We start from the raw sequence: 25091 nt of genomic DNA, 5'->3' as shown, positions 1-25091 counted from the left end.
TGATTGGCTTTGGAAACACTGTTCCAACAGCAGTCTCCTTTGGCGAGGGTCGCCATATTTGCTGTTGTTATCACTGTGTTTATGGGAGCTAGCCGCAGCGCATTGGCGTTCATATATGACAGTCAAAAGGGCCATAAACGCGGGGAGAGAGGCTGAAGTTTATGGTTGCCTCTCTCTGCCATAGTCCGGCCTTGCCTTGCGCATCCTTTACTGCGCGCTGGAATTCCGTCCCTAATTACGGGACATCCTCCCCGTTGCCGAGGCAACGCGGCCATAAAAGTTGTCTGAGAGTCTGGAGCATTTGTACAATTGGAGTGCAGTGTAATAAACCGTCTGAGACCCAAGGTTATTAACTGTGTTACCAAGGAGGCGAGAGCAACGACAGGGAGAGGACGGATAGGAGAAGCCTCTGCTTGCATCGACTTCATTTGAGAGGCTTTTCCCCCTCGTGTGGTTTATCCACCTCGAAACAGTTTAGTGCCAACGGCTGCACTGAGGATAAGACGCTCCTCTACCACCGGGCGGCGCTGTTGGGACCAATGTCACGGCCGTGGATCTTTTCTGCAAGCTCACCTCGAATGCGCGCAGGTAAAAGTTGTCGTCAACACGGTCTGGAGCTCGAATAGTTTCCTTTGTCACAAGAACAGACTCTTTGTATGTTCAGCCCTTAGATTCCTCTCTTGCACGCGAGGCCTGCTAGTCTGAGATAGGAGCCGTTTTGAGTTTTACTTTCCACATTTCTCTCACTGGGCGTTCGGTAGAGAAAGTCTTCCTGGGGGCCCTAATAAGGCAACACATCTGTGCCAAGCCTTCATGCTGCATGTGCTACTCATTTTGCTGAGCTTCAGCTTTTTAATGGTTGAAGTATAGCATGGCCGGCTTGTACCTGGAGAGATCTGCAGTCCCGTCTAGTCTAACCACAAATGTTTTGGATTTGGGAAAGGTCTGCTTTAATTATGATACAGCAGTAAGCAATGGGTGCTTGGATACAAAACAAATGATTTCATTTTTCAGATGGTTCTCGTGCTAATGCGGCTCATCTTAAATCACAGCAGCTGGCTTGTATCTCATTCTTCTTCGTCGTCTTCCTCTTCAAATAATCCTCTAACAACATTTGACGTCCTTCCAAATCGCATTATTCTCTGTACGTGCTAAGTGTACAAACAGCGCTATTAGAAGAGTCGATTCAGTGGTGATAGGGCAGCAATCGCGTCTCCCTTTCCTTCCTGTCATGGACACGGAGCTACACTTTCAGGCTATCAGTGTCAGTCCAAGTGGCGAGTGGCTATTCTGGACCTGAATGCGTGTGGACTCTTTCTCCTTTGTCTCTCGTGAAAAATAAATGCTTCCGCTGGATGTAATAAAACGCCGCATTATTGTCCATAACTGCACTCGGGATGAACATGATACGACTCAAACGGCCTCTTCGGCCACGATTATATGGGCCGGATCAAAGCCAGTGGGCAGAGTAAACTGTTTTGAGGATATAATAGCCGGGCAGCTGTGAAAATGAAGATTTAATAGCTACAATTAATAACTGTAACACAAAGATATCGATAGGCCCCCATGCCAGTACAACACCACGAAGTGTGCAGGCCAAAACAATTTAATACTGGGCACACATAATTAATTGATGTATTTAGTTTCCTTACTGGCTCATGTGTCCCGTAAGGAACAGGCTGTGGGGAAGAGTACACATGCTTTGGACCTAGTGCTGTTAGTGTGTTTCTATTTAGAAGTTTTCATGTTTTAGGGAATTATTTTGTTTTTTGGGGAAGCTAGGCGTACCGCCACCGTCTTTAAAAATCCCGCACTACAGAAAATTCTTTTTGCTTATATTGCTATATTTTTATAATACATATTTTTTCTTTTGGAATATAATATTGTATTATATTAACATGCACATAAATAACCTTCAAACAACTTCCATTCATTTAAGTCATTTGAAATATGTACGTTTTGAGCAGGAGGGAGTGACAAATGTCCGCCGTCGACGCGCTAAAAAAATCTAAGCCAGTGTACATAAATGAGCTGTCAATGACATAGCGTTTGAAAACATAAATGGGCTCAATTTATGAAATTCTCCTAAATGTCCACATTTCAGTACAACAGGCTGCAAACAAACCCGGGGGGCTAGAGCCCACCTGGGCCTGGTAATGGCAAAGCTGGCCGAGATTAACTTCAACCTGGGGAGAGCAATAGAGTGCACAGGGCCAAGGACACTACGAGATGGAAGGAGAGTTTTATTGTGGCCCTTATTGCCCCAAATTGGACCGACAGGATGACTTGTATGTGCAACCTTTATGTCTGCTTTACTGTAGCACATTGTGCCTGTTACCTCACAACGCTGTGATCAATATTTTGGCAGTTTAACAAATTAGAATTTTTACACTGATATACACAGTTTGGATTTGTTGATGTTTATAACAAAGGGCAACAACAAAACTATATTTGGGTTCTCATAGCTTTTGAACGAATGTTTAATCTTTTCTGTGTGTTGTGCGTAATAACTATTCAGGTACAGATGATCCTAAATTAGTGATTCGTATTATTAATATAAATCTGAATTTCAAATAGATCTATGAAAATAGTTTTATGTTTTAATGTGAAATATAAAGTTATATGCGCCTAAGCTTCATTAAGAAAAACCAGCGCTTTATCCAGGCTCCAGTAAAGGAAGCTATTGTATATCCTGTTACATATGATATTTTAAGAATTTAATGTTTAAAGGCAGCAGTAAGTGGTCAAGTACTGAGCGCATTTGTTGTATAAAACCTTTTTTGTTACTATAATTTAAAATGCTTTGAATTGCTGGTGGCAGGGAATTGGTTCGCCGTCATTTATGCACCGGGATAGTTTTGTTAATCTTCCTGAATTTTTTTACAAGTCAATATTAGTCCAACATCACTGGCAAAAAAGGCTTTTGTTTGATGTAATATATCATTTTAGGAGTACACCAAAACAGTTATAGATGTAAAGTACTTCAGAGACCTTCCCTGTGGAAAAATAAATAAACGAACTCCCCCCCCCCCAAAGTAGTGGGCTATATTTGATATTATTCTCTCTATCTCCAGGCAAGATTTGTCTTAACAGCACTTGCTTTTAGTGCGATCGAGTTCAGACTGTGTTTAGGATAAAGGATGTACAAAATGAAAGGGCTTCTTGCCAAGTCATTTCGCCAAAGGCAAATTCTCCCTACAATTAAACATTTTATTACCACTAAGTTCCTATGGGTTTGTTATTGTATGTCTTTGTTGGTGGGGTTCTGCAGCCCGACACCCTTTAACTTAAAGCACCACACTACCTTACAGCAACCTTAATGTTTTCTACCATAATGTAGACCAGTATTTAGAAAAGGAGTTTGGATTTTTGTTGTTTTATTTTCCCTCCCGCCATTATTACTTCAGCTATAGGTAACTGCAGGGGTTTGAGCTTTTATAAATCGGATGCTCCCTCTGTTTCACTTATTGTTGAGGTTTGTGGTAACTTTTGATTTGCATGTAGTAGCAATCAGTGCTTCTGACATCATTTTGTGGTTTGTACAGTTGAGAAGTGATTTCAAAGCTCGTTTAAATATTAATTTACGAAATTCTGATTTTTAAATATGTGTTGTTAAACTTTGTATCGTGCTGGACCTCGCCCCTTAAACGGGGTGATGGTGGTGCATTAAGGCGAGGTGAGGGAACACACTGATTGCTGTGCCTGTCTCCTTTCTCTGCCTCAGCTCCATGATGGATATCGCTCTAGCTGCTACGTAGCCGCGGAGTGGGAGGGACTGCCCAGCCATTCCAGCATTTCCATTGGTTTTACAGTCCGCTCGGCGGAGAGGGGGGTGCCTCTAATCATATCCAGCATGTTTTGCACAAGAAATGTCAGCCAGAAAGGGCTATCTTCTCCCCTCGCCAAAATACACCACAATGTCATGTTCGGACACTCCGTCAGGAAATGCGTTTTTAGTGGATTCTCTGATCAGTGGCCGCAGCGACAGCGGCGGAGGTCACTACACTGGGAGCGCGGTGTGTGTGCCCCATAGCACCGCTACAGACGTGCCTTACGGACTACACAACTATGGATACTTCCCAGGTATGGGTAAGCGCAGCGAGGTGCCCCCCCAAAACATGGTTTCCGCCTCAGGCGCGTACATGTCCAGCATGGAAATGTGGATGGACGCGCAGAGGTCATGTCGAATGGACCAAGAGCACCCGGTGGGTCCCCAGGTCGCGCCCTGCTCGTTCCCGCAAAACATTAAGGAAGAGAGCACCTACTGCTTGTATGAGCAGCCGAAGTGCCCAAAAGCCTCCACTGCTGAAGATCTTACATATTCGAGGTTAGCAGCAGCCGGCCTCGGCTCGAGTTCTTGTACAGTTACCGATGGCGGTGGTGTGGGCTCTGTGCCTGTGCCGGGCTACTTCCGCTTGTCTCAGACGCACGCACATTCTCATAAACTTTACAACACCAACGGCCCCCAGCCGAACCCTTCCCATTCTCATTTTGGCCTACACCCCACTGCTCCTGCTCGCTTCCACACGCCACCAGCCTCGACTTCTGCTCCAGCCACGGCGCAGGAAGGCAGGAACACCGAGGAGCCCGTGCCCTCTGGAAACGCAGACCTGCAGCCTCACGCTGCTCCGGGTACAGAGGAGGCACCCGAGTCCTCGGATGCAGAACCCTCATCAGCTGACGAGACAGAAGATCACGACAAAGAGAGACCAGCAAAGTCCACTAAAGGTAATCACAGTTCGCCATAGTGTGGTTCTGCACTGTTTCTTTGCATGCAGCGCAGGTAGAGCAAGGCTTTTTTATTGGCACCTGTCAAGTTGTATTTTACTGGTTAGACTGCAGTGACAAGTCAAGACACGGATATGGAAACTTTGCATTTACATATTGTCTCTAATAATACAAGTTTAAATGCATTAAATGATGTATATGTGCATGAATACGCCCGGCAAGATTATGCGTAAAATTAAACTAAAGATTATAAAACTAAGCTAGATTTGGTTTAATTAAACAATACTATAGTGATATAGAAAATAAGGAATCATTTTTAAATGCACGCAGTAACATACATCCTAAATACTTACAGGCTTAGCTAGTATTTCTTTGAGCGCTGCGTAATAGTAGTTATAGTAAATAGGCCTACATGCATTAGGGTATGTCTAAATATTTTTCTGTGCCACGATGTCTTCGTTTTTGTCATGAAGAGTAAAAGAATACACTTTACTAACGTATTTACTGGACTGTTGGTGGAAAATGTTACATGCAATGTTATGTAATAATGTCTATTACTGGCATTCCAATCCAAGTCTAGTGAGTCTAACAAAGAAGCTATACTTTATACATAAGACTCTCTCTATAACTGTATATTTGTAATATTTGTGTATAATACAACTATATACGCAAATACACTCCTAGTTACACTCTCTCTGTTTCTAACACACACACACACACACACACACACACACACACACACCACACCACACCACACACACACACACACACACACACACACACACACACACACACACACACACCTCATCATGTTGTAGTGCGTAAAACCATGTATCTGCCATTTTCTTTAGGAGACAAAAAAAGTGAAAACACGGCCAACTGGTTGACAGCAAAAAGCGGCCGGAAGAAACGCTGTCCATACACCAAGCACCAGACACTGGAACTGGAGAAGGAGTTCCTCTTCAACATGTACCTGACCCGAGAGCGCCGCCTAGAGATCAGTAAAAGCGTCCACCTGACGGACAGACAGGTTAAAATCTGGTTCCAGAACCGCAGGATGAAACTGAAGAAAATGACGCGGGAAAACAGGATCCGGGAGCTCACCTCCAACTACGGATTTTCATGATGAACGAGGTGATCACATTGAAATAGAAGAGAATTGGTGAAATAAATGACAACCACCCTTTCTCCAGCACCCCCCCCCCCCCCCCCCCCCCCCCCCCCCCCCCCCCCCCAGCCCCACAACCACTGCCCCCCCCCCACCCTTCTTCACGTTCTCCACATAATGACTCATTTCACTGTGGGGTTCAACTTTCTTTTATTTGCAGACAGGATCAAAGTCAAAGCATCGTACTCTGTGAGCCATTGAGAAAAGACAAGGAAATAACATGGGTTATATCTGATTGTTTTCCGATGTCGTGTTTTTGTATTGTCGACATGTTTCTGTCACTTCTGTCGTGTGGTTGCATAGTGTCAGTGGAGTTAAATTACCGCAATTAAGAAAACAACAAACCCAAACAGATTGTGCCCTGGAAGGTGGCTTAAATTGTTCACCACTCCACCCTACTGCTGGCAATTAATCTATTTCTAAATTTATTCAAACAAACATGAATTTATTTTATATTAATTGGAATTGCATGGTATATGGTTCCCCTACATTTCTAAAATTAAATTTAACCCACCCGGAATATAATGCCCATGTATCACCAAGGGAAGAAAAATTCCCCTATGATCATTAGATGTAGTCTACCATGATATAGGCCTAATCTACGTATGAGCTAAATGTATAAATTGAATCTTTATTCACATTGAGGACGTTTACACGAAAACGGTGTGCAGAGTGAAGGAGGAATGTTTTTATTGTATATTTCTCTGTACATATGACATTGTGTTTTTGTGTAATGCTTAATAAATTATCAGCTGGCGTTGAGGAGTAGCTGCTTGTATTTTTGTGCCGTGGTTTTATATGATTTTATTGTCGGTTAGATAATTCTACAGACAGGCTTTGTTTTGAAATTTAAAATTCAAACTAACATGTGCTCCTCTACGCTACTGGAGATTCCCTATTTATTTATCTTTTGTGAACCAGCTAAGCAACATTTCTAGCGGCCAATGTAACGACCATCGGAAATAATTAAGATATTAGGCTATAAGCCGTCTAGCTGCATGCCCAGCCGGCTATTGTAGAGTTTTATGACTGGCTGGTATATGAGGTTTCTCCCTCTCCTCTAAGAGCTGCTTCAGTCGTGGGAGAGCCTTTCAGACGGAGAGGAGGCCCGGCTCTCAGCTAGAAATCTGAAGTGTACAGATACACTGTGGATAAAACATTACCTTCTGCTTTAGTTTGGGAATACTGGTATTCGTGTATCCAGGATCGGGTAAGTCCATTTATCATTCCGAATTTGTCCATTTTGCGCCTTGTTGCTGCGGCTTCACTACAGAGTGTACACTACAGTTGTACTTTCTCAATGCGGGGGATTTTTGGACACTTGATGAAGGGACCGGCGACCACGGTGTATTATGAATTGGCTGATTGTGTTTCACTTGAGGCCCGGATCGACTGTCGAGTGGTTTAGGTAGTTTCATGTTGTTGGGGTCCATTTCTAACTCTGCAACATGAAACTGTCTTAATTGCCCCAGTTACACACTTCGAAACCAAAAGGAGAGCAAATCAGATACACAAAGATGGTGGGATTTGTTGAAAATTGTAGATAGGTGTTTTTGAAGCATGTTCTAAACCTCTCCGGCTTATAAATTGGGGAGCCGTGACTGGCTGCTGTGTAGCCTATATTCTTAACCTGTCTCCTGTAATGTTTTCTTTAGACTTCTCCACTTGTTTTTACGTCGCTAAAACAGGCCCGAGCTGGCAAGCGTGCTGAATTTAAACGTGATCAAAGATGAACTGCAGTATGCATCGTGGACTTGGGATTAAGGGTAAAGCCGCGAGTGTTTTCCGTGAGTAGTAGTGACGCAGACACGCCAGACAAGGCCTCGGTTACGACCACTGCAGTGGAGGGGAAGGGGAAGGTGAATGGGGCAACAGCGACCTCCGTGGGCGATGAGACCGGATGCTTCCGCTGCGCAATAGTGGCTCAGACAAAAGGAGGGGAAGGGCTTTATGGCGATATTTAGATCCGCCAGACAGGCTGTTATCTGCAGAGGCAAAAGAAGTGAATAGCCCCTGCGGTAAACTGGGTGAAAAAACACCCTGATTTAGGTTTACAGCCTGAGAGCCATTGGCGTGGTGGCGTCTTTTCCTGCTCTAAAGGTGTTTGTCTATTCTAACTTTTAGTGCACAAATAGGCGCACAGACGCAGCCCCCTCCCTCGGCTTGTTTGATGTCTGTTGGCCAAATAATATGCAAGTTCCAGCGAGGTAATAGCTTGCAATTACAATACACATTATGGGCAGCTTGTGAATTCTATTTTTCTGTGCTTCTCATCTAAATGCAATAGTACTAGCAGAGTGGAGAGAATTCCTGCGTGTTGAGATTTGCCTGTGGCCTTGTGGGGTGTTGGCCAAGCTCTCCGTTTATTTGCTGGTAATAAATAAAACACGCAGCGTAGAGTGTGAGAACTCAAGGTTGCTGCTTTGGGGACGTGATCTGCAATGTTGGGTTTGGTACAGGGGATTATGGACGTTGATACACACACAGCCACCACATTTAGTGAAATCCACAATGTGTTTAAGCTATTGAATATTGTCCCACATAAATTCTCAATGTACTGTGATTATTGTGTTGTAGCAACATATTTTCAGCTAAATGCATGTTGTGACTGATTAATTTCAACAAATACACTGTTACATTTCTGTATGTATTAATTTCTTGTGTTGTAGAACACTTCCAGGGCAATTTTCTGAATATTCAGTCCTTTATTTATTGTATTTATTTGTTGAATTGTATAATCTTAATTTACACTATACATACAGTATTTCTGTTATGGTGTTTTCGCCACTCCTAGCAATATTTAATCTCAAAAGGAGGAAACCACAAATGCCACATGAGGTATATTTTTGGCTCCGTTTAAAGTGTAACGTTATACCGAGGCACTGGCTGCGGTCGGGCATTAGAGTCAATTTGTTGATGGCGGTGATGATTGCAACATATAGGCCCGTACAAGTGATAACGGCGGTGTAAATAATAAACGGGTCAAACGGCAGGTTAAGCAAGGAGAAGCCGGGGATCCACCACCAGTGTTATTGTGAAAATGTTTAATAAATAATCGGCTATCTTGCTTCAATTCAGTGGGTCAATAAATGCAATATGCACCACGTTTATTCAGTTGTCTTTTTTCTCGTTTTTTAATCATGATCTATTATTTATGTTTTCAATTTTGTAACACACACAATTACTTCATATTTTCTAACATCCAGTCACGGGCTATCCAGTAGGCCAAATGTTATTTTATTTGTTATATAGACCAACGGTTTTACAACGTAATTATAACCAAAAAAGTACTAGTCTTTAATGGCAAATAACAAGACAAACTTGGAAATAAAATAGTCTTCATTCTTTTTTCTTTTTATTAATCTGATTAATATTTTCCAAATTTTTTCAGAAATATTCTAATGTTTATTTATTACTTTTTCAAGTGCAACAAATGTACTAAATTGTGCATTATCTTCGCTAAATTATATAAATGATGTAACGTGGATCATTAGATGTTAGAGATGTAGCCCTAACATATGTACGGTGATGTGTATCCTCGACCAAACCACGAAATATAATATATAATGTATAAGCGTCATGCTACTGTCTTTAAATCAGTACAGCAACTATTTAAACTAGCTACATGTTAAAGTGATAATAACTGAATTAGTCTAATATTAGCTATGACCCATATATCTTTGGGTGTCTTTGTCAGTTTTGTCTGTAAAATATGTTTGTTGTTTAAAGCTGAAAAGAAGAAAACATGGGGACACTGGAAGATGTCTGACAGCCGAAAAAGAATAAACTAAAAAATAATGTAATTGTTATTTGAGATCCAGTCGTTGTTTCAGCTTTGAGCTACTAAATTTCTTTAATATAATGGTGGTTAAAATGTGTTTTGGTGAGCAGCAATGGGTGCTTACGTGTCCTATAAAGTACCTCGTAAAATAAGGTTTCCAAAAACATATTGTATCGTTTTGGATAACCAAGAAGGGATTTTAACAGCAGCAGTAGGGTAAGATACTGTAAAGGATTTGTTTTTCATCAGTCATTCATATTTTCCATCTCACAGATAACAGATCTAACTCATATCTTGATCATTCTTAGCTTTAAAACTAGAAGTTGTTATGGGAGAGCGGGCGAGTATTTAATGACCAAAGGGATTGATTTATCCTTTATTGTTCAGCCTTTATGATCACGTGTGTCTCTTACCCAATGGCGTGGCACCCTGTCTCCCCGTTACTAGCCCACTGTAGTTCTCTGTGGGGCCAAGTTGCTACTTGATTTCTCCACATTGTTATTTTGTGAGGCTGGGTTTACTGCGTGTGTGTGTGGTGTGTGTGTGTGCGCGTTTTACTGTTTTGCATGTATCTGTTTGTATGACTGCGTACATGTGAACGTCTAATTTTTCTGCCATGTCGACATCCGGAACACTGACTAGTTACTACGTCGATTCCCTCATTCTGCCCGAGAGCGAGGAGCTCTCTGTGCCGAGATATCCCCCCGGCCCAGGGCTCCAACACGGCAGACAGTCCGCCTCCATCAGCGACCACAGCGAGCTTGGTACCTGCACCTTCCCGTCTAAACCTCCGGTGTTCGGGCCGTCATGGAGCCACGTTCCTGCTCAGTTCCCTGGCACAGTTTCCTCTGTGTATCACCACTATGGGCATCCTCAGGGCCCGATCGGTGCAGATACAGATGGCCGCTATCAGTCGTGGTTGCTGGAGCCCATGTCCGGTTCTCTGCCCATGGCCGGATTACCGACGACCCATCACTACGGAATCAAACCGGAGGGTCTGGGGACGCGAGCTGACGGCGCGCTGCCCGGCTCACACACGGCGCTGCTGCTCTCTGATTACGCCAACGGGACGGTGGCGACGGCATCACCGGTGGAAAAGGACGCACTCTCGGGCCAAGCAGGGGACATGAGCGGGGAAGCTGAAGAGAAACCGGGCCTTGATCCAAGTAAGTCGCTGCACGCTCCTTTTATGTTTATAGCCTACTATTTATACTGCATGAAGCTGTGAGGATTGGGGTGCGTGATGGAAGTGCGCGCCTGAACAGATGCCATTCTGAACGTGCCATTTCCTTATGGGAACTGTTAATGGCCCAGCTCCCATTGCTATATTAGATAACCTTTTGCAGCTTTTAAAGTGAATGTGAGCAGAGAGCCGTGAGGTAGAGTTGTTTTTGGTTGTAGCTGCGTGTATTTACATGTGTAGCCATTTCCTTCTCACCAGAATTTCTTTTGGTCTAAGCCAAATTATGAGTGATGTTTTTGTTTTTTTACAATTGGTCGCTCGGTACCGGGCCCTTTACACCAGTGTCGCACCCCACTCTTTCCAGATAACCCAGTGTCCAACTGGCTCCACGCGAGTGCCACGAGAAAAAAGCGCTGTCCGTACACCAAGCACCAGATCCTGGAGCTGGAGAAAGAGTTCCTCTTTAACACCTACCTGACCAGGGACCGTAGGTACGAGGTGGCGAGGCTGTTAAACCTCACCGAGAGACAGGTTAAAATCTGGTTCCAGAACCGCAGGATGAAGATGAAGAAGTTTAATAAAGACGGCGCACCGAAAGACGAGTGACTGAACCGAAAAACAGTATTTAGGCTGTTAGCGAGCTTTGTGTGTGGAAGCTCTTTGCTGGACCTTGTTTTTAAACTTCCTTGTCTTATTGTTCTATATAACAGAAGCTATTAAGCTTATGTGTCTTGTAAAAAAAGCATGTTGGGCTTCAGTTTGATGCGACTACCTTTATATTGCACAATTTTAACAGTGCCCAATCGTTCTTTTATTTGTTCTTATGTTGATTTTAAATAATACCTCGTTAAAGTGTATTAGTTGGCCTGGTCCATGTGCTTGTTTGTGTATGGATGTTTCTAGCTGTGTGTGTTCTGGTTTGTAGCTATATTTGTTGTCTATCTCACAGTCACCTGAGCGTATAGTTTGTAAAAACGTATTAATTTTATTGCTGTTTCTCCCTTACTGCTAGAACTATGACTGATGACCATGAGTTTGAATCTAACATCGGAACCGTAGAAAAACAGACTGAACGCATTTCGAAGTATAGGTGCAGAAACCTCAGACACCTCTTGAAAATACTAAATTAAAAGATGTTATATTATATGCTATATTACGTGACACGGTTGACTACCTATGTCTTTCAACTACCTACAATAACCTATTTTTTTCGATGGCGGATTATAGTTGCTTTGCTTGCATTAGATGCTGAACTATGAATTTCAGGGAGTAACATTTTGAAAGATAATAATGTTAGTGAGAGAAAATAAATAAAACACTGTAGGCTACTTATTGAATACCTCACGGTCTGTTGACCGTCTGACCTTTGGTTCACAAATGTAATTTGTACTTTATTTATTAAATAAAACAAATTATATCTGCGAATGCATGCACGTTAGATTCTTATTTAATGTTGGCGTCACATCGAAATACATGATTTTATAATATCTTTTTTTGTTTTTTGTTTATTGGTGCTTCATGGCACTGCCAGAAAATATGGTTACTGTTGTCAACTTGATATCCACACAAACAACATCACACAAGGTACATATACAAACATTTTGGATACTTGATTAAAATATTCTTTATAAATATGTCAGGCATTTCAAATTTGCAGTTTTACACACACACACACACACACACACACACACACACACACACACACACACACACACACACACACACACACACATTCTCTAATTAAAACGCACACACCTATAGGTGAAAGTCTGTGTGTGTGTGTGTGTGTGTGTGTGTGTGTGTGCGGATTGGGGACAGAGCTGTGTCTTGGCAGAGGATGTTGTTAGCTGTATACATGCCATAAAAGACAATTACCGCTATAACCTTTTATGGGGTGCAAAGCGCTGCGAGGCGAGAGGATACAAAACAAAAAAAAGACATCGGGGCTTCGACAGCTGAAGCTCAAAATAATGCAGCCGATGTATTCAGCTCAGATATGACACGGCCGCTCAGCCTAAAGCCCCATTAGAGCTATCTTGACAGTAACAATTTACATATATTTATTTGATAATGTATAATAATGTGAACTCTAACAGAATTTAAAACGCAAAGTGACCTCAGTCAAAACGGTTTTAGAGAAGAGGTCTAGGTCTTGTGTTAAAATATGGCCCCTGCGTTTGTAAGGCCGGTTCAAGTCTCTGCACGTCGGCGAAAATATTTGACACAAAGACATAGAAAATACGCAGAAGAAGCTAATCCACTGTGATCTTTAGATGCAGAGCTGCTATATCTGATGGTCGACCAGGGTCTAGGCGCGCCTCTGTCACATAACCCAGCTCCTTTAGTTCTCATTAGAGGCCGTGCAGAAACTGATTTTTTAGTTAGCAGGCAAGTCGGACTGGAGTGCTGTTGTGACGCGTTAGGGGACGCAGATGGACCCAAACTTCAAAGACTCGACCAGAGACAGTGCAATAAAACGCCTGGTCTGCTATACTGTCTGGCATTCCAGTTTTAATGGCTTTATGGCCGTCCAGACACAATTAGGCCGTTTCCAGAATGGCACCCATTTGTTTTTCCTTCCCTTTCTGTGGGACTGCGCTCTGGACAAAAGGCCTAGCGGAAATGATCAGCTTTATTGGATTCTCCCCGACGGAGACGCGCAGGACTCACGGTCATTTGGAGTGATCCTTTGTTTCTACCTGGGAACCTTCCGCCCTCTGCTCCTTTACTGGGCCCGTCCTAAAGGAGAAGGAGCAATAAACCCAGCAGCTAGTTTCAGACACAGTAGTAGGCCTTTAGCTAGATGATTCTTTTTCAAAATCCATCTGGTCTGCAAAAAGACACCAGCGCTTTGATTAAAATTACAACCGAGGAGACATAACGTTACCTTTTAAGCGTCATTTCTCTTACGTTTGTATTTATTCCCGGATTGCAGCAGAAAGAGAACACGCCTGCGCACTGCTGCCTCCACACCCTGCAAACCTTGCATGTCACCAGAGGGTGGTGACACTGTTCCACAACATCACCCTAACACTTCTCCCTAATGAACCTGCAATGGGGAACTGTAGTAATGTTTAAGAGTCCAGCAAAAAATATTTCACACCTTTTTTACAGTCTCAGTGCAAAAGCTGCTTCTACAGCCTGCGGCTCTGCGGGGAAGAATGAAACAGCCAGCAAAGCAGCCAGCAAGGCTGTTTCATTCTTCCCCGTGACTGCTATAGATTACTGCTTTTGGCCACATGTAGCCTTCTGTTCAGGGTTTTTTTGTTCTCAGATGTTTCTATTTAATCATTTTAAATGTATTTAAACTTGTTAAATTGTATTGTTATTAAGGCTAACATGACATCTTAACAGTTTTCCTTTTTGCATTTATGAACCTAGATTATAGCCTAGATTTAAATGTCCAATCTAAGATGTTTTAATTGAAGTTACAATACACAAAACACAATCGGCTGGCTGTGTAACGCAATTATAAACAACAGTTTTCCATTTTCAATATTGGTTATAGTAATAATTGTTTTGTTTTCCTTCTTCCTCCTATTTTCAGTTTAATTTGCTTTCTTTTATCTTTGTGTGTCTATGCTCAATGCTAAAGTATTGCTATGGTCCATTTAGGTAACATTGTAATATCAGTAAGAAATGTAGGATTATTATTATTATTATTAGTAGTAGTAGTACTAGTAGTAGTAGTAGTAGTGGTATTATACTTTTGCAAATTAAAAAGGTTTCATTTATTTCCCTGCCAAATTATCACCACAAAAATCACATAGTAAGTGCATAGTATTCAAAACTATCATGTTCAAACATACATGGAAATAAACAGTTTGTTTCTGTACAGCGTGGGTTTTTTGCACTATTGATACTTATATAGAATATACATATATAATCAAAATATTGTCATATATTTACTCGAGATTGTATAGAAGTAACTATATAGACATAGTATTTTTTAAGCAACAAAATCATTTTTAAATAATAGTTCTTATAACCAGTTATCATGCATATTAATGTAGACAATTTTTGAAAGAGTGTAGATTATCATTACAAGTATTTCCACGAAGATACATGAAATAATAAGAAACAAAGCTTTTAAATATTTGATTATTTGTATAATATATACTAAGTATATAAGTGATGTAAAACATGATCTTAAATTACCTAAATTACCTCCAGATCTCTGGGAATTTGTGAGTTTCTGTGTTTCTGTGTGTGAAGTGTTAATCCCACTCTGCAGTCCTGCGCCATAATGAAATTCATGTCTGCGTACTGATTGGATAAGAGCGGCCAGGCCAGAGTCACGTGGGTGAGTTCTTTGGTCCAGAGTAAAAATGGAGTTTGGTGTAAATCTAGGGTGTATTGCTGTCATATATCACAGTACCTCGTAAAAACGACACAGAGGATTCTGGGCCAACAAATCAGAGAGAAAAAAATATGAGTTCTTATTATGTGGACGGTCTTCTTAGCAAATATACGGCGGGCAGTTCTCTCTTCCCAAACGTAGAGCGGGCGTCTTGCAGCATTGGACCCAGTGGAGAGGACTACGGCTCGGCTCGGACTGCTGCGGCTATCGCTTTTCCACCGTCGTTGTCTGGAGTTTACAGCGTCAATAATGCAGTGTACCAGAGCCGCCCCATGTTTACCTCGGGATATGGCCAGGGGCAGGACGCACACACACTGCACTGCAGCCTGTTTGACCAGAGCCGCCTGTTCTCCGACAGCTGCTGCCACCCGGAGCCGGGACCTCTCACCTCACCTCCGGACAAACAGCACGGGATGTACCCCTGGATGAGAGCATCAGGTATGTGCTGATTCTATCTCTTATGTGCTATTTCAAAGCCCTCAGGTCAGTGCTTTTACAAAACATTGGGATACTTACATTGGCCGTTAGTGGTTCAATTAATTTCGTGAAGCCATTGGTGTTGCGTGGAAAGAATCGTAAAACTTTTATTGCGCAACTAATGAGTTCTGCAGCCATAAATTCATTTGGCCAGCGCTCCTGTGTGTTCAGTACGCAGAGACCTTGCCGCTGGGGGTTTTCTCTGCACTCCTATTACTCTTATAGCCTCTTCTCCCCTTTGTGGTTGTAAAAAAGACCGGCCTGTTGTGTAAATCTGTTCTCTTGCACTCTGCTGCTCCTTTCTAATTGGGTCTGCACTGCACAGGCTCTGTCATTTTCTGAAACCCGTTCGTTCACATTGCTGGATCAATATGCACCAGGACTGTCGACTACACATAGGAGTCAAGTGGATTTAGAATGGAAGCAACTTGAAACATTGGTGTTTGTTATCATTTTGAAGGAGAAGGTGTTGTGGCTGTATAATCTAATTACTTATGGCCCCTTCGGTGCTCAGAACATCGCTGGCTTTTAATTGGAAAAACATGTAGAGTATCAAAGGAGACCTGTTCCAAACATCCCAGCAGGACTACTTAAAAAAGCGATTTGAGTGTGTTCTGGAAGTGTGTGTCTGTGTGGGAGCGTGTGTCTGTGTAGGAGTGAGCATGTATGTGTGAGGGAGTGTGTGTGTGTGTGTGTGTGTGTGGGGGGGGGGGGGGGGGGGGGGGTAACGTAATAATATGAGCCACAATTAATAGCGCAATCAGAAATAAATGAATGAGTCCCAAGATGAATCCAACTACATGTTTTTATTGTTAGCAACAGATTCAACACCACTTTAAATAATGTTTTATGCTGTATCATATTTCATACATTTAGGGCAAACCCCCCCCCCCATTTTCTGCCAGTTACACTGAACTTGGGCATCCCATCTTCCACAGATCCAACTCGAAAGCGGGGGCGGCAGACATACTCGCGGTACCAGACCCTGGAGCTGGAGAAGGAGTTCCACTTCAACCGGTACCTGACGCGCAGGAGGAGGATCGAGATAGCCCATGCCCTCTGCCTCTCAGAGAGACAGATCAAAATCTGGTTTCAGAACCGCAGGATGAAGTGGAAGAAAGACCACAAGGAGGAACCGGCGTCGACCCCCGGGGATAAGGACGGTGAAATCCAAGGCGTGTCAGAGATCGCAGAGCCCGAAGATGGAGGCACCCGGAGCGCCGGGTTGGAGTCAGAAACGGCTGCAAAGTAACGAAATAGACGGACAAAGCATTAAATGAAAGAAACACACTTTACCATAAGTGTGGTATAGAAATATCTGAGATGTTTCTCACGTACCATTCATGCACTGAAAGCTTTTTAGGCTGATTAAGTTAATGACAGATGAAGGCAGTTAGCCTATGTATTAAGCATTTATGCTGTATTTCAGATTTGAACCGAAAATGCGTAAAATGGCTTCGCATGAAACATTAACTACCTATCCAAACTATATTTTTTATATGCAATACGGTATGTAATTTAACCTTACTGTACTACTGAATTTACATTCCTTAACGAAAAAACTACCTAATAATTACCTGATAATATTAAAACACTAACACTAAATGTATGTGAGTTGAAATTGACTGTAAATCGAAATATGATTAGAATGTTCTTTTTCTCCACCAACCCGAGACGGTTGTATTTTCTGAAGCGTAACAAACACTCTATTTTGCGCAAATGTGCCTTATTGTGAATAAAGGCTAATTTAAAGTGAATGTTTTGTTAGTTAAATGCCTCCAACTGTGATTTAGTTGCTTCTGTAGATTTGAGTAAGTGTACCACTGTATCATTTTTAAAAAAATTATCACTGCTTATCACTTAGGATGTTAAGATGCTAGTTTTCGACCCTTATTTACCCTCCATACATCCCAGGGTTAACAGAACTATATGTTTAGTTTCAGATGAACTCATGTAAGCTACCTCAGATTCTCATAAAGTGAACTTGCTTATTATACTGTAAACAGGAATACCCTAACGTAAATGTTTAGCCGTGTACTGTAAAATGTTTTATTTCATTTAGGAAAATTTCCAGACTCAGCATTTCACACGTGTTTTTGAACGCCAACAACAAACGCACGCCCTTTTAATTAGGCGACATTAGATTTCCGAATCGTCACACTTTTTTTGAGTTTAAAATGAGTAGGTTATTGTACTCCAACATGTGCAAATACTGTGATAGGCTCGGTGACGACGTTTTCAATGTGACGTATAAGTATTGTGAACAAATAAAAATAAAAAGTCTTAAACCTCTGGGAATGTCTTATATCTGTAAATGAAAATATAATTATTGAATAAACTAGCTTTCACCTGTCTATTTGTTTGCATGTACTATTTACATTCAATATTAGCGAACTAATATTGTGTAACCACAACAAGCATAATAATAATCACAGCAGTTACACGCCGTTTGAGTGATAGTATGTCGCTGACTGTCACCAGTAAGTGTGTAAGTCACTGTGGCCAATATTAGGTTGCATGTAATGAGACATGTTGCAGTCCATTATGAGGGATAGGTAAACACTGGAGCTGGGGAATGTGAACTATGAGGATGCGAGATGGGGCAGGCTACAGATGAAGGGAAATTACTGTTGAACTCTGCATTCCCTCTTCCTTCTGTAAGATGGCGCCTGACGGTGACCTGCCCCCCTTCCTTCACTGTCTCTCCCCCCTACCGCCCTCCCACCTTTTCTCCCCGTCTCTCCCTCCAGCGCTGGGTCATAAATCCGTTGTTGTTTATGAAAATTTACAACATAGCAATACAACTTTACGACCCTTCCCGTCTTCCTATTGGCCACAGCTTGTCACGTGGCAGGGAGCCGTGAACATGAACTTTTTATATATAATTTCCAATAGAGGAATAGAGCAGCCTTTCATTTAACGGTTTTGGCATCCACACGGCAGTTTTCACTCGCGACCTTCTATATTTTTATCCCTCTCACATCTCCACCCCCTTTTTTTGGGGGGAGTTTGGACTTTTCTCTCGGTCATGCAGAGGCTCCACACACAGGAGCTTACCGCGGAACGTGACTGGATCGTTTTGGTGGTTTGCTGTCGGTTTCCCGAAACGTTTTGGCGAGAAGGGTGGAAGGAGCCCCAGTGCGTCACTCACCCCCGGGAGCCCCAGTTTCCGTCCGCGCACTCAGCTGGATACTTCCCTCCGTCACTACCCGTCTGCACCTGCCAACTCTCTCCCCACACCTCCTCTGTTTACAAGCAGAATCCCTCACAAGGTAAGACAAATCAAACTTGCATGTGTTTGCTATTTTAGCTATTTGCAATGTCAAACAACATAAACAAATAATAATAATTTCGTTATGTAAAGATTAAGTCTCATTTGTTTCTGTTTAAATAACCGGGTGGTTAAATCTTGTGGAGGAAATTGTTTTATGTTACAGTTTATTTTATCCTGATTTGAATAGCACGTTCAACGCGGTATAAATCTGATCATCCTGAATCAAATCACTTATAAAACTTGTGTTGCTTTGTCTTGATTTTCCTGTTGGCTTTTGCATGCTGCCAAGACCTTGTTTGTTGTTGGATTTGAATGGGGATGAGCTTGCGGCTGCATAATCCATGGGGTGGATGGTGGCCAAAAGATGTGCTCTTGGTCGCCCTCCTGTGGAAACATCGGGGGCATTGCGGTTGCAGCTCTGCCTGTTTTGCTGCAAATGGACATCACACAAGTCGACCTCTAGCCTGTTTGTACCTGTGTGTCCCCACGTAATGCTAAAGCGTTGTTCTTCATACGTATGCATGCAGGCCCCACTCACTGTACACTCAACTGATAAATAGGATAACTCTCAATGAACAGTTATTTTACAATTTGAATGACCTTTAATTGACACACAGGAATGTCCCTGTCGAAAAATGTAAAATATTTCTGTTAGAAAATATTATTCGCACTCTTTGTTTGCACATCGATGTCGTTCACGGTGTTCCTGAACACGCACTAGGCCTACTGTATAATGTGCAATAAAGTAGCAACCAAATTTTAAACAGTTAAAATGCAAGGCATGAGCAGTTTTTTTTGTAAGATATACAGTGTAAAGGTATATGTATAGTTGAATGGTTCCAAAATAATAATTAATTTGCTATTTTGAATTCTCCTCATCTGAATTCTTTTCTTTGCAAATAAATCCTAGTTTCACATTAATGTGTCGTGGAAGAAAAACATTGCTGTCTGTAGATATTCTCCCATAACTGTTAATTTCTGTTGTAAGCAGTGTGTTTGTTGCTATCAGTTTGAGACTTGCTCTGCTCATCATATTTTTTTAAATGGCATAACCATCCCGAATGTGACCATTGGGATTTTTACTGCAGTCGTGCTTAATGATATTCAGGACGTCATTGAATTCAAATATTGTGGATATTCTTATTCTCACAAGTGCTGGTTTGTGAGGGTGCCTGCAGAGTGCACTGCGCTCCTGTTTTTCCAACAGCAGTGGCCCCCTTGGCTCCCAGCCCAATATATTTGACACCAGCGCGTACTCACTTCTTTCATCTCCTTTCTTTTGGTTATTTAGTTCCTGGGTGTGTCCCTGGGTCGACTCGGAGAAATAATTTTCGTGGGAACTTTGTTGCCATTGGCCAGCCATAAATCAGCTGTTGGAACATGACTGTTTAGCCAACACACACTGCGTGGTGCTTCTCTTATTGTGGATACACTGGATGTGGGAGCCCGGTATTCACCCTTCCTCGCGTCGTGCCTTCTGGGGGTCTGACTGTTAACGCAAAGGGCACACATACCTGGAACAGAATAAATAACCTATATCTCGCTCGTTTTGTCAGTAACTCTTGATTGGGCTTGTGCTGGGTAAAGGGCCTGCTCTGGGGAAATAGCACGTTAGGGGGGAAGCAGAGGACAAGTCGCTGCCTTTGAGAGACGAAGGAGCCATAAAAATTCCACAAGGAGAAAACCAAACGGACGAGGCGTCATGCCTCTATTTAGGCTTCGCGTCTGTGTCAGGCTCTGTGCGGATCCCCTGTTCTTCCTGTCTTCCTGCTCAGAAATTAACCTAGCCTACATCAACAATAGTAGATAGTTGATTTACACGTTTCAGTAAGCTACGTTAGGTTTTTAACGTAGGGAAAAATTTTACTCAGTCGGGCCTGCTTTTTTAAAACGACTTTATTTTTGATTATTACACATTCTTTCTTTGCTGTGCTGTAATTGATCGAAGGCATTTTGGGGTTACTATGTTTGCTTCAATATCAAATATAACAACATATTTTAAAAATAAATAAGAGGAAGAGAAGGAACTGAAAACAGGGCGCCAATTCTTCGTACCAAAATACGAATAGCCTACAGCACAGAAACTAAAAATATAAATGATTAACTGAATATTGTGGTTATTTTACATTAAACATTTCAGTTGCGTTGGCTTTATATTATCCATGAATCTTTTCAATTATTTCCCTTTTCAGTCGTTTCTAAATGGAGCCCCTTGTTTCTTTGAATTGCAGAGTGTCTGTACTGATCTCCACACGGTGTAGCTGCTTATGGAAAAGAGATTGTATGTTGCTGTCAATCTTGTGTTGAGGATCTCACAAACATGCAAAATACTAAAACTGCAATTTGAAAATATATTGACTGTTTAAAAGTCAACATGAACAATGATCAAGCGTAATAAACTCGGGTTTCATGCAAAAAAAAAAAAATGCTTATAACAGGGGTTTATTGTTTGGAATCGTAAATTTTTAACTAGTTTAAAATAAGCAGTAACGTGGGTTTCTGTGTGTTGATATGCAGCCTATATTTAAAGGTATTAATTCTTCAGTGTGGCATAAAGGACAGGCCTTGAATGGCAGTCTGTCATATTATTCGACAATGTGGTGTTTGGCTTTTATCTTTTCCCTAAACATTTATTCATTAGTCTTTTCCCACACGAGTGCTTGTTCAGTTGTTTTATTGCTATAAGAAAAAGCGTAAGAAAACACGCAGCCCTGTTTTGAATGGGCTTTTATTCTATTAACTGCGCAGACTATTTGCACTCATCGCCTATCATAGCATGCATAACAGATTCTGATCGAATTATTCCTGTACACTTTCCTCGCAGAGATTGCACTCTCAGCGTGTCACTTGTTGTATTGTTTAGGAGCCCGTTGATTTTTGCCGCAATGGTCGTTAACCTCTGAATGACCCCGTGTGGAGCCCACGCCTCAGAAAGCGCCGCAGACAGGCAGTGCAGCAGTTGAGCCAGAGGATGGCGCACCACGACAATTCAAAACACCCGAGTCCTGGCTCTGAGTATGCCCGAGCCACGAGCGCATGGAGGCGCGCGCCCTAAACATCCCACCCAGTATTTCCTCTGTGCACGAGTTTACCTCTGGAGGTCACCAAGCAGGATTTACGACTGGTCAACAAAAGCACGTGATTCTCCGCCGTACCCCATATTTGGGTGCCTACGTAAGAGAGAATCAAGTCCATGTCCCACTCATTTCCATAATTCATCATAAATTGTGCAAGGGTGCTATAGGACGCGCTAAACCATAAGAGCCACAAATCAAGCCCACAGGTTTATGCTATTTTACCTCCAAAAACATTTAAAAAAACAGCAACAATACCTACAACGAGCAAACGGTGGAATTGTCAACAAATGAGCTCCTATTTTGTGAACTCATTCTGCGGTCGCTATCCCAATGGCGCGGACTTCCAGTTACATAATTATGGAGACCATAGTACGGCAAACGAGCAATACAGGGACTCAACAGCCATGCATTCCAGCAGGTACGGCTATGGCTACAACGGGATGGACCTAACAGTCGGGCGGGCCGGTACCGGACACTTTGTGGGCAACGAGCGGACGCAGGGTTACTCCCCGAGTCACTCAGCGGCGACAACGCCCTCGGTGGAACCGGTCAGGTACACCCAGTCCGCCGGCAGCACCGGGACATCGTCTCTTTCGCCAACACCTGACCCACTACCGTGCTCCTCGGTCGCCACCTCGTCCCCGGTCACCGAGGCTCAATCTCAACACCGAGCCGTAAAGAACTCTATAACGACCCCGTGCTCAACCCCGTGCTCGAGCTCGAACGGAAGCACGCTGCTGCTCAGCCGGGACTGTGTGTCCAAAGCTTCCCCCCTCGAGGAAGAGAAGCCTGCGGGAAGCACACCAGCAACTCCTCAAAATGTCACCGACTCTTCACAGCCTCAGATATATCCGTGGATGAGAAAACTGCATATAAATCACGGTAAACTGCTTTTTTAAAATGCTCTTGTATTGATTTTAGAGAGTGCTGTGTTATTGTTTGGTAAAGGTGTGATCATGTTCATCTTATTCAAGTACACCATGTGAAATGCCAAAGTGGACAAAAGTGGACACTTTATGACATTTATATGACATTTATATCATTAAAAAACACAACATACAGAGGCATGTGGCGCCATGTGCGGCCATCACCTGTTTGGTATAGTCTATTATTGCTTTTCAATGTCAACATAGACCAGGTATGGGATATGTAACAACAAAACGCTGTTAAAATATATTAGATATTTAGAGGATATATGCGTTTTTTGGTTCATTATACTATACATTTTTTAAATGTTTAATAGCCCACCTTTTACATCATTTTACTGTGGTAATTCATTTTCGCAAGGTGCAGTTGAAAAGGTGTGTATATTACTTTTGTACTCATTAAAACTTGACCGCTTGACAACTTTTACGCCAGTCCCATCCGCAGAAATGTGGTCAAAAAAGTTTTTGCAAATCTTTACATTTTTTTCACATCTACTGTATCTCATGTGCCCCCCTACCCCTCTCTGCAAAAGATTTGGCAGGACCAGAGGGGAAGAGAGCCAGGACTGCATACACCCGCTACCAGACTCTGGAGCTTGAGAAGGAGTTTCACTTCAACCGGTATCTGACCCGCAGGCGGAGGATCGAGATAGCCCATGCCCTCTGCCTCTCAGAGAGACAGATCAAAATCTGGTTTCAGAACCGCAGGATGAAGTGGAAGAAAGACAACAAGCTGAAGAGCATGAACATGGCGGCTGCAGGCGGGGGAGGCTACAGGCCTTGATATTCACTCCCCTTCCCCCTAATAGCGGGCACTATGAAAATAAAACTAAGATTGTCATATCAAGTTCTCTTCCTCCCATTTCCAAGAGCGCCGAGACTTTGTTAACGGACTGAATGCCGGACAGGGGACAACCCACCTAAGCCCATTGTATGTCCAACAACCGTCCCATTATATTGCTTAATATTATTTCCTTTTTATTTCCACCGTGATAATGCTTATGTGAGTAAAAAAACGCACTAGGTTATGTACAGTTCTGTCTAGATTTAGAGGAAAAGGAAACCCATGAAAATAAATGTTTGTTTAAATTATTTCTTGTTCAGACGAAAAAAATACATAAAAACGTCAAAGCTTGAAATGCTACCTACCGCAAATAAATCCAGTAAAAGTTGTGTGATGCTCTCAGAACATTAACAACCTAATAAATAGAGGGTTGAGGTCGAGCTGCCTTTGTGTTTAGCCTTCGTTTTCTATGTATGTACTATATATGTATGTATTTATTTGTTTGATGTATTGTACCAACTTGTCAGATAACTTGCTTCCAAAAGTAGAGCCAGCAGAGTACGTAAACCTTTGTGTGGTTATTGTGTGCGTTGTGAACACATGTATGGACAGAGGTGCCGACTCAGTCTTGTATGTACAGTAACTGTGCCTTGTATCTTTTTTTGTTGTTGTTTTTTTATTTTTTTGCAGGAGCTACATTTTGCATCGTCCACCTGGGCGCAACATCTTGGTAAAAAAGTGTTTTTCGTCTTTGTTTTCTCTAGCTGTTTTTATGTGGAGGTAAACACAGTACATTTCATTGCCTAAGTGTATAACTCCATCGTGATTAGCTTTTTGTAAATGTTTTTCAAAGACTGGAAGTCAAGAATATACTATAATAACAATGATGATGATGATGATGGCCATTATAATAAACTTTTTACTGGAACGGCAGCATTACAGTGAGTGTACCTTTTTTTGTAAAATTTCAAAGATTCATTTGCGCTTTTACCACAACTGACGCGTGGCAAAAAGAGAAGAAGAAGAAGAATTTGCTATTTGGTCTGAAATCTTCAAGTCACTTGCGCGAGCTGTCAAAAAATGGTCAAAGTTTCTTCGAGTTAAATCTCCTTGAATTCAACAGGTCCTCTAGAATGAAAGCTTCATGTTTTACTCACCTTTGCTGTGGAGCAGGGGGCTTTTGGAGGTCCTTGGCCACTCACCGGCTCCATGGGCCAGGCGCACATATTCCTGGGCTATTCCCGGAGAATCAGCTCGACTTTTCAAGCTGTAAACTTTATTAGGGCCGATTCTGGCTCTCTGACATTTGGGTGCTAAATGAATGGGGGGTTTT

The 25091-nt window shown here is 42.3% G+C and overlaps 4 protein-coding genes across 5 annotated transcripts; all 4 read left to right on the top strand.

The window, feature by feature from the left end:
- The first annotated feature begins 438 nt into the window (after positions 1–438).
- Positions 439–5932, top strand: LOC123977040 (homeobox protein Hox-A10). The gene is made up of 3 exons (XM_046059496.1): positions 439–588; positions 3725–4728; positions 5580–5932. Exons 2-3 carry the CDS (start codon positions 3870–3872, stop codon positions 5852–5854), a joined length of 1134 nt encoding a protein of 377 aa, XP_045915452.1. The 5' UTR covers positions 439–588; positions 3725–3869; the 3' UTR covers positions 5855–5932.
- A 4253-nt stretch (positions 5933–10185) lies between these two features.
- On the top strand, positions 10186–14659 carry hoxa9a (homeobox A9a). 2 transcript variants are annotated; one of them, XM_046059351.1, is made up of 2 exons: positions 10186–10843; positions 11225–14659. In XM_046059351.1, the coding sequence occupies exons 1-2, from the start codon at positions 10294–10296 to the stop codon at positions 11464–11466; spliced, it is 792 nt and encodes a 263-aa protein (XP_045915307.1). In that variant the 5' UTR covers positions 10186–10293; the 3' UTR covers positions 11467–14659. The 2 variants fall into 2 exon arrangements, with proteins under 2 accessions (XP_045915307.1, XP_045915306.1); XM_046059350.1 differs by having other exon boundaries at positions 11174–14659.
- A 376-nt stretch (positions 14660–15035) lies between these two features.
- Positions 15036–18010, top strand: LOC123976937 (homeobox protein Hox-A7-like). Its single transcript, XM_046059353.1, has 2 exons — positions 15036–15658; positions 16636–18010. The coding sequence occupies exons 1-2, from the start codon at positions 15292–15294 to the stop codon at positions 16947–16949; spliced, it is 681 nt and encodes a 226-aa protein (XP_045915309.1). The 5' UTR covers positions 15036–15291; the 3' UTR covers positions 16950–18010.
- Positions 18011–21860: 3850 nt separating this feature from the next.
- Positions 21861–24668, top strand: hoxa5a (homeobox A5a). Its single transcript, XM_046059349.1, has 2 exons — positions 21861–22930; positions 23508–24668. The coding sequence occupies exons 1-2, from the start codon at positions 22336–22338 to the stop codon at positions 23756–23758; spliced, it is 846 nt and encodes a 281-aa protein (XP_045915305.1). The 5' UTR covers positions 21861–22335; the 3' UTR covers positions 23759–24668.
- Positions 24669–25091: the final 423 nt, after the last annotated feature.

Source organism: Micropterus dolomieu, linkage group LG09 (genome assembly GCF_021292245.1).
Source record: "Micropterus dolomieu isolate WLL.071019.BEF.003 ecotype Adirondacks linkage group LG09, ASM2129224v1, whole genome shotgun sequence".
NCBI lineage: Eukaryota > Metazoa > Chordata > Actinopteri > Centrarchiformes > Centrarchidae > Micropterus > Micropterus dolomieu.
The sequence above is the reverse complement of the archived record's forward strand: the minus strand, read 5'-3'. Positions and strand labels throughout refer to the sequence as shown.

Excerpts from the sequence above, each read along its gene's own strand:
- LOC123977040 (XM_046059496.1), top strand. The coding sequence starts at position 3,870 with ATGTCAGCCAGAAAGGGCTATCTTCTCCCCTCGCCAAAATACACCACA. Across the intron at positions 4,729-5,579 it reads ACCAGCAAAGTCCACTAAAG|GAGACAAAAAAAGTGAAAAC; the intron begins GTAATCACAGTT and ends CATTTTCTTTAG.
- hoxa9a (XM_046059350.1), top strand. The coding sequence starts at position 10,294 with ATGTCGACATCCGGAACACTGACTAGTTACTACGTCGATTCCCTCATT. Across the intron at positions 10,844-11,173 it reads GAAACCGGGCCTTGATCCAA|GTCGCTCGGTACCGGGCCCT; the intron begins GTAAGTCGCTGC and ends TTTTTACAATTG.
- LOC123976937 (XM_046059353.1), top strand. The coding sequence starts at position 15,292 with ATGAGTTCTTATTATGTGGACGGTCTTCTTAGCAAATATACGGCGGGC. Across the intron at positions 15,659-16,635 it reads CCCCTGGATGAGAGCATCAG|ATCCAACTCGAAAGCGGGGG; the intron begins GTATGTGCTGAT and ends CATCTTCCACAG.
- hoxa5a (XM_046059349.1), top strand. The coding sequence starts at position 22,336 with ATGAGCTCCTATTTTGTGAACTCATTCTGCGGTCGCTATCCCAATGGC. Across the intron at positions 22,931-23,507 it reads AAAACTGCATATAAATCACG|ATTTGGCAGGACCAGAGGGG; the intron begins GTAAACTGCTTT and ends TCTCTGCAAAAG.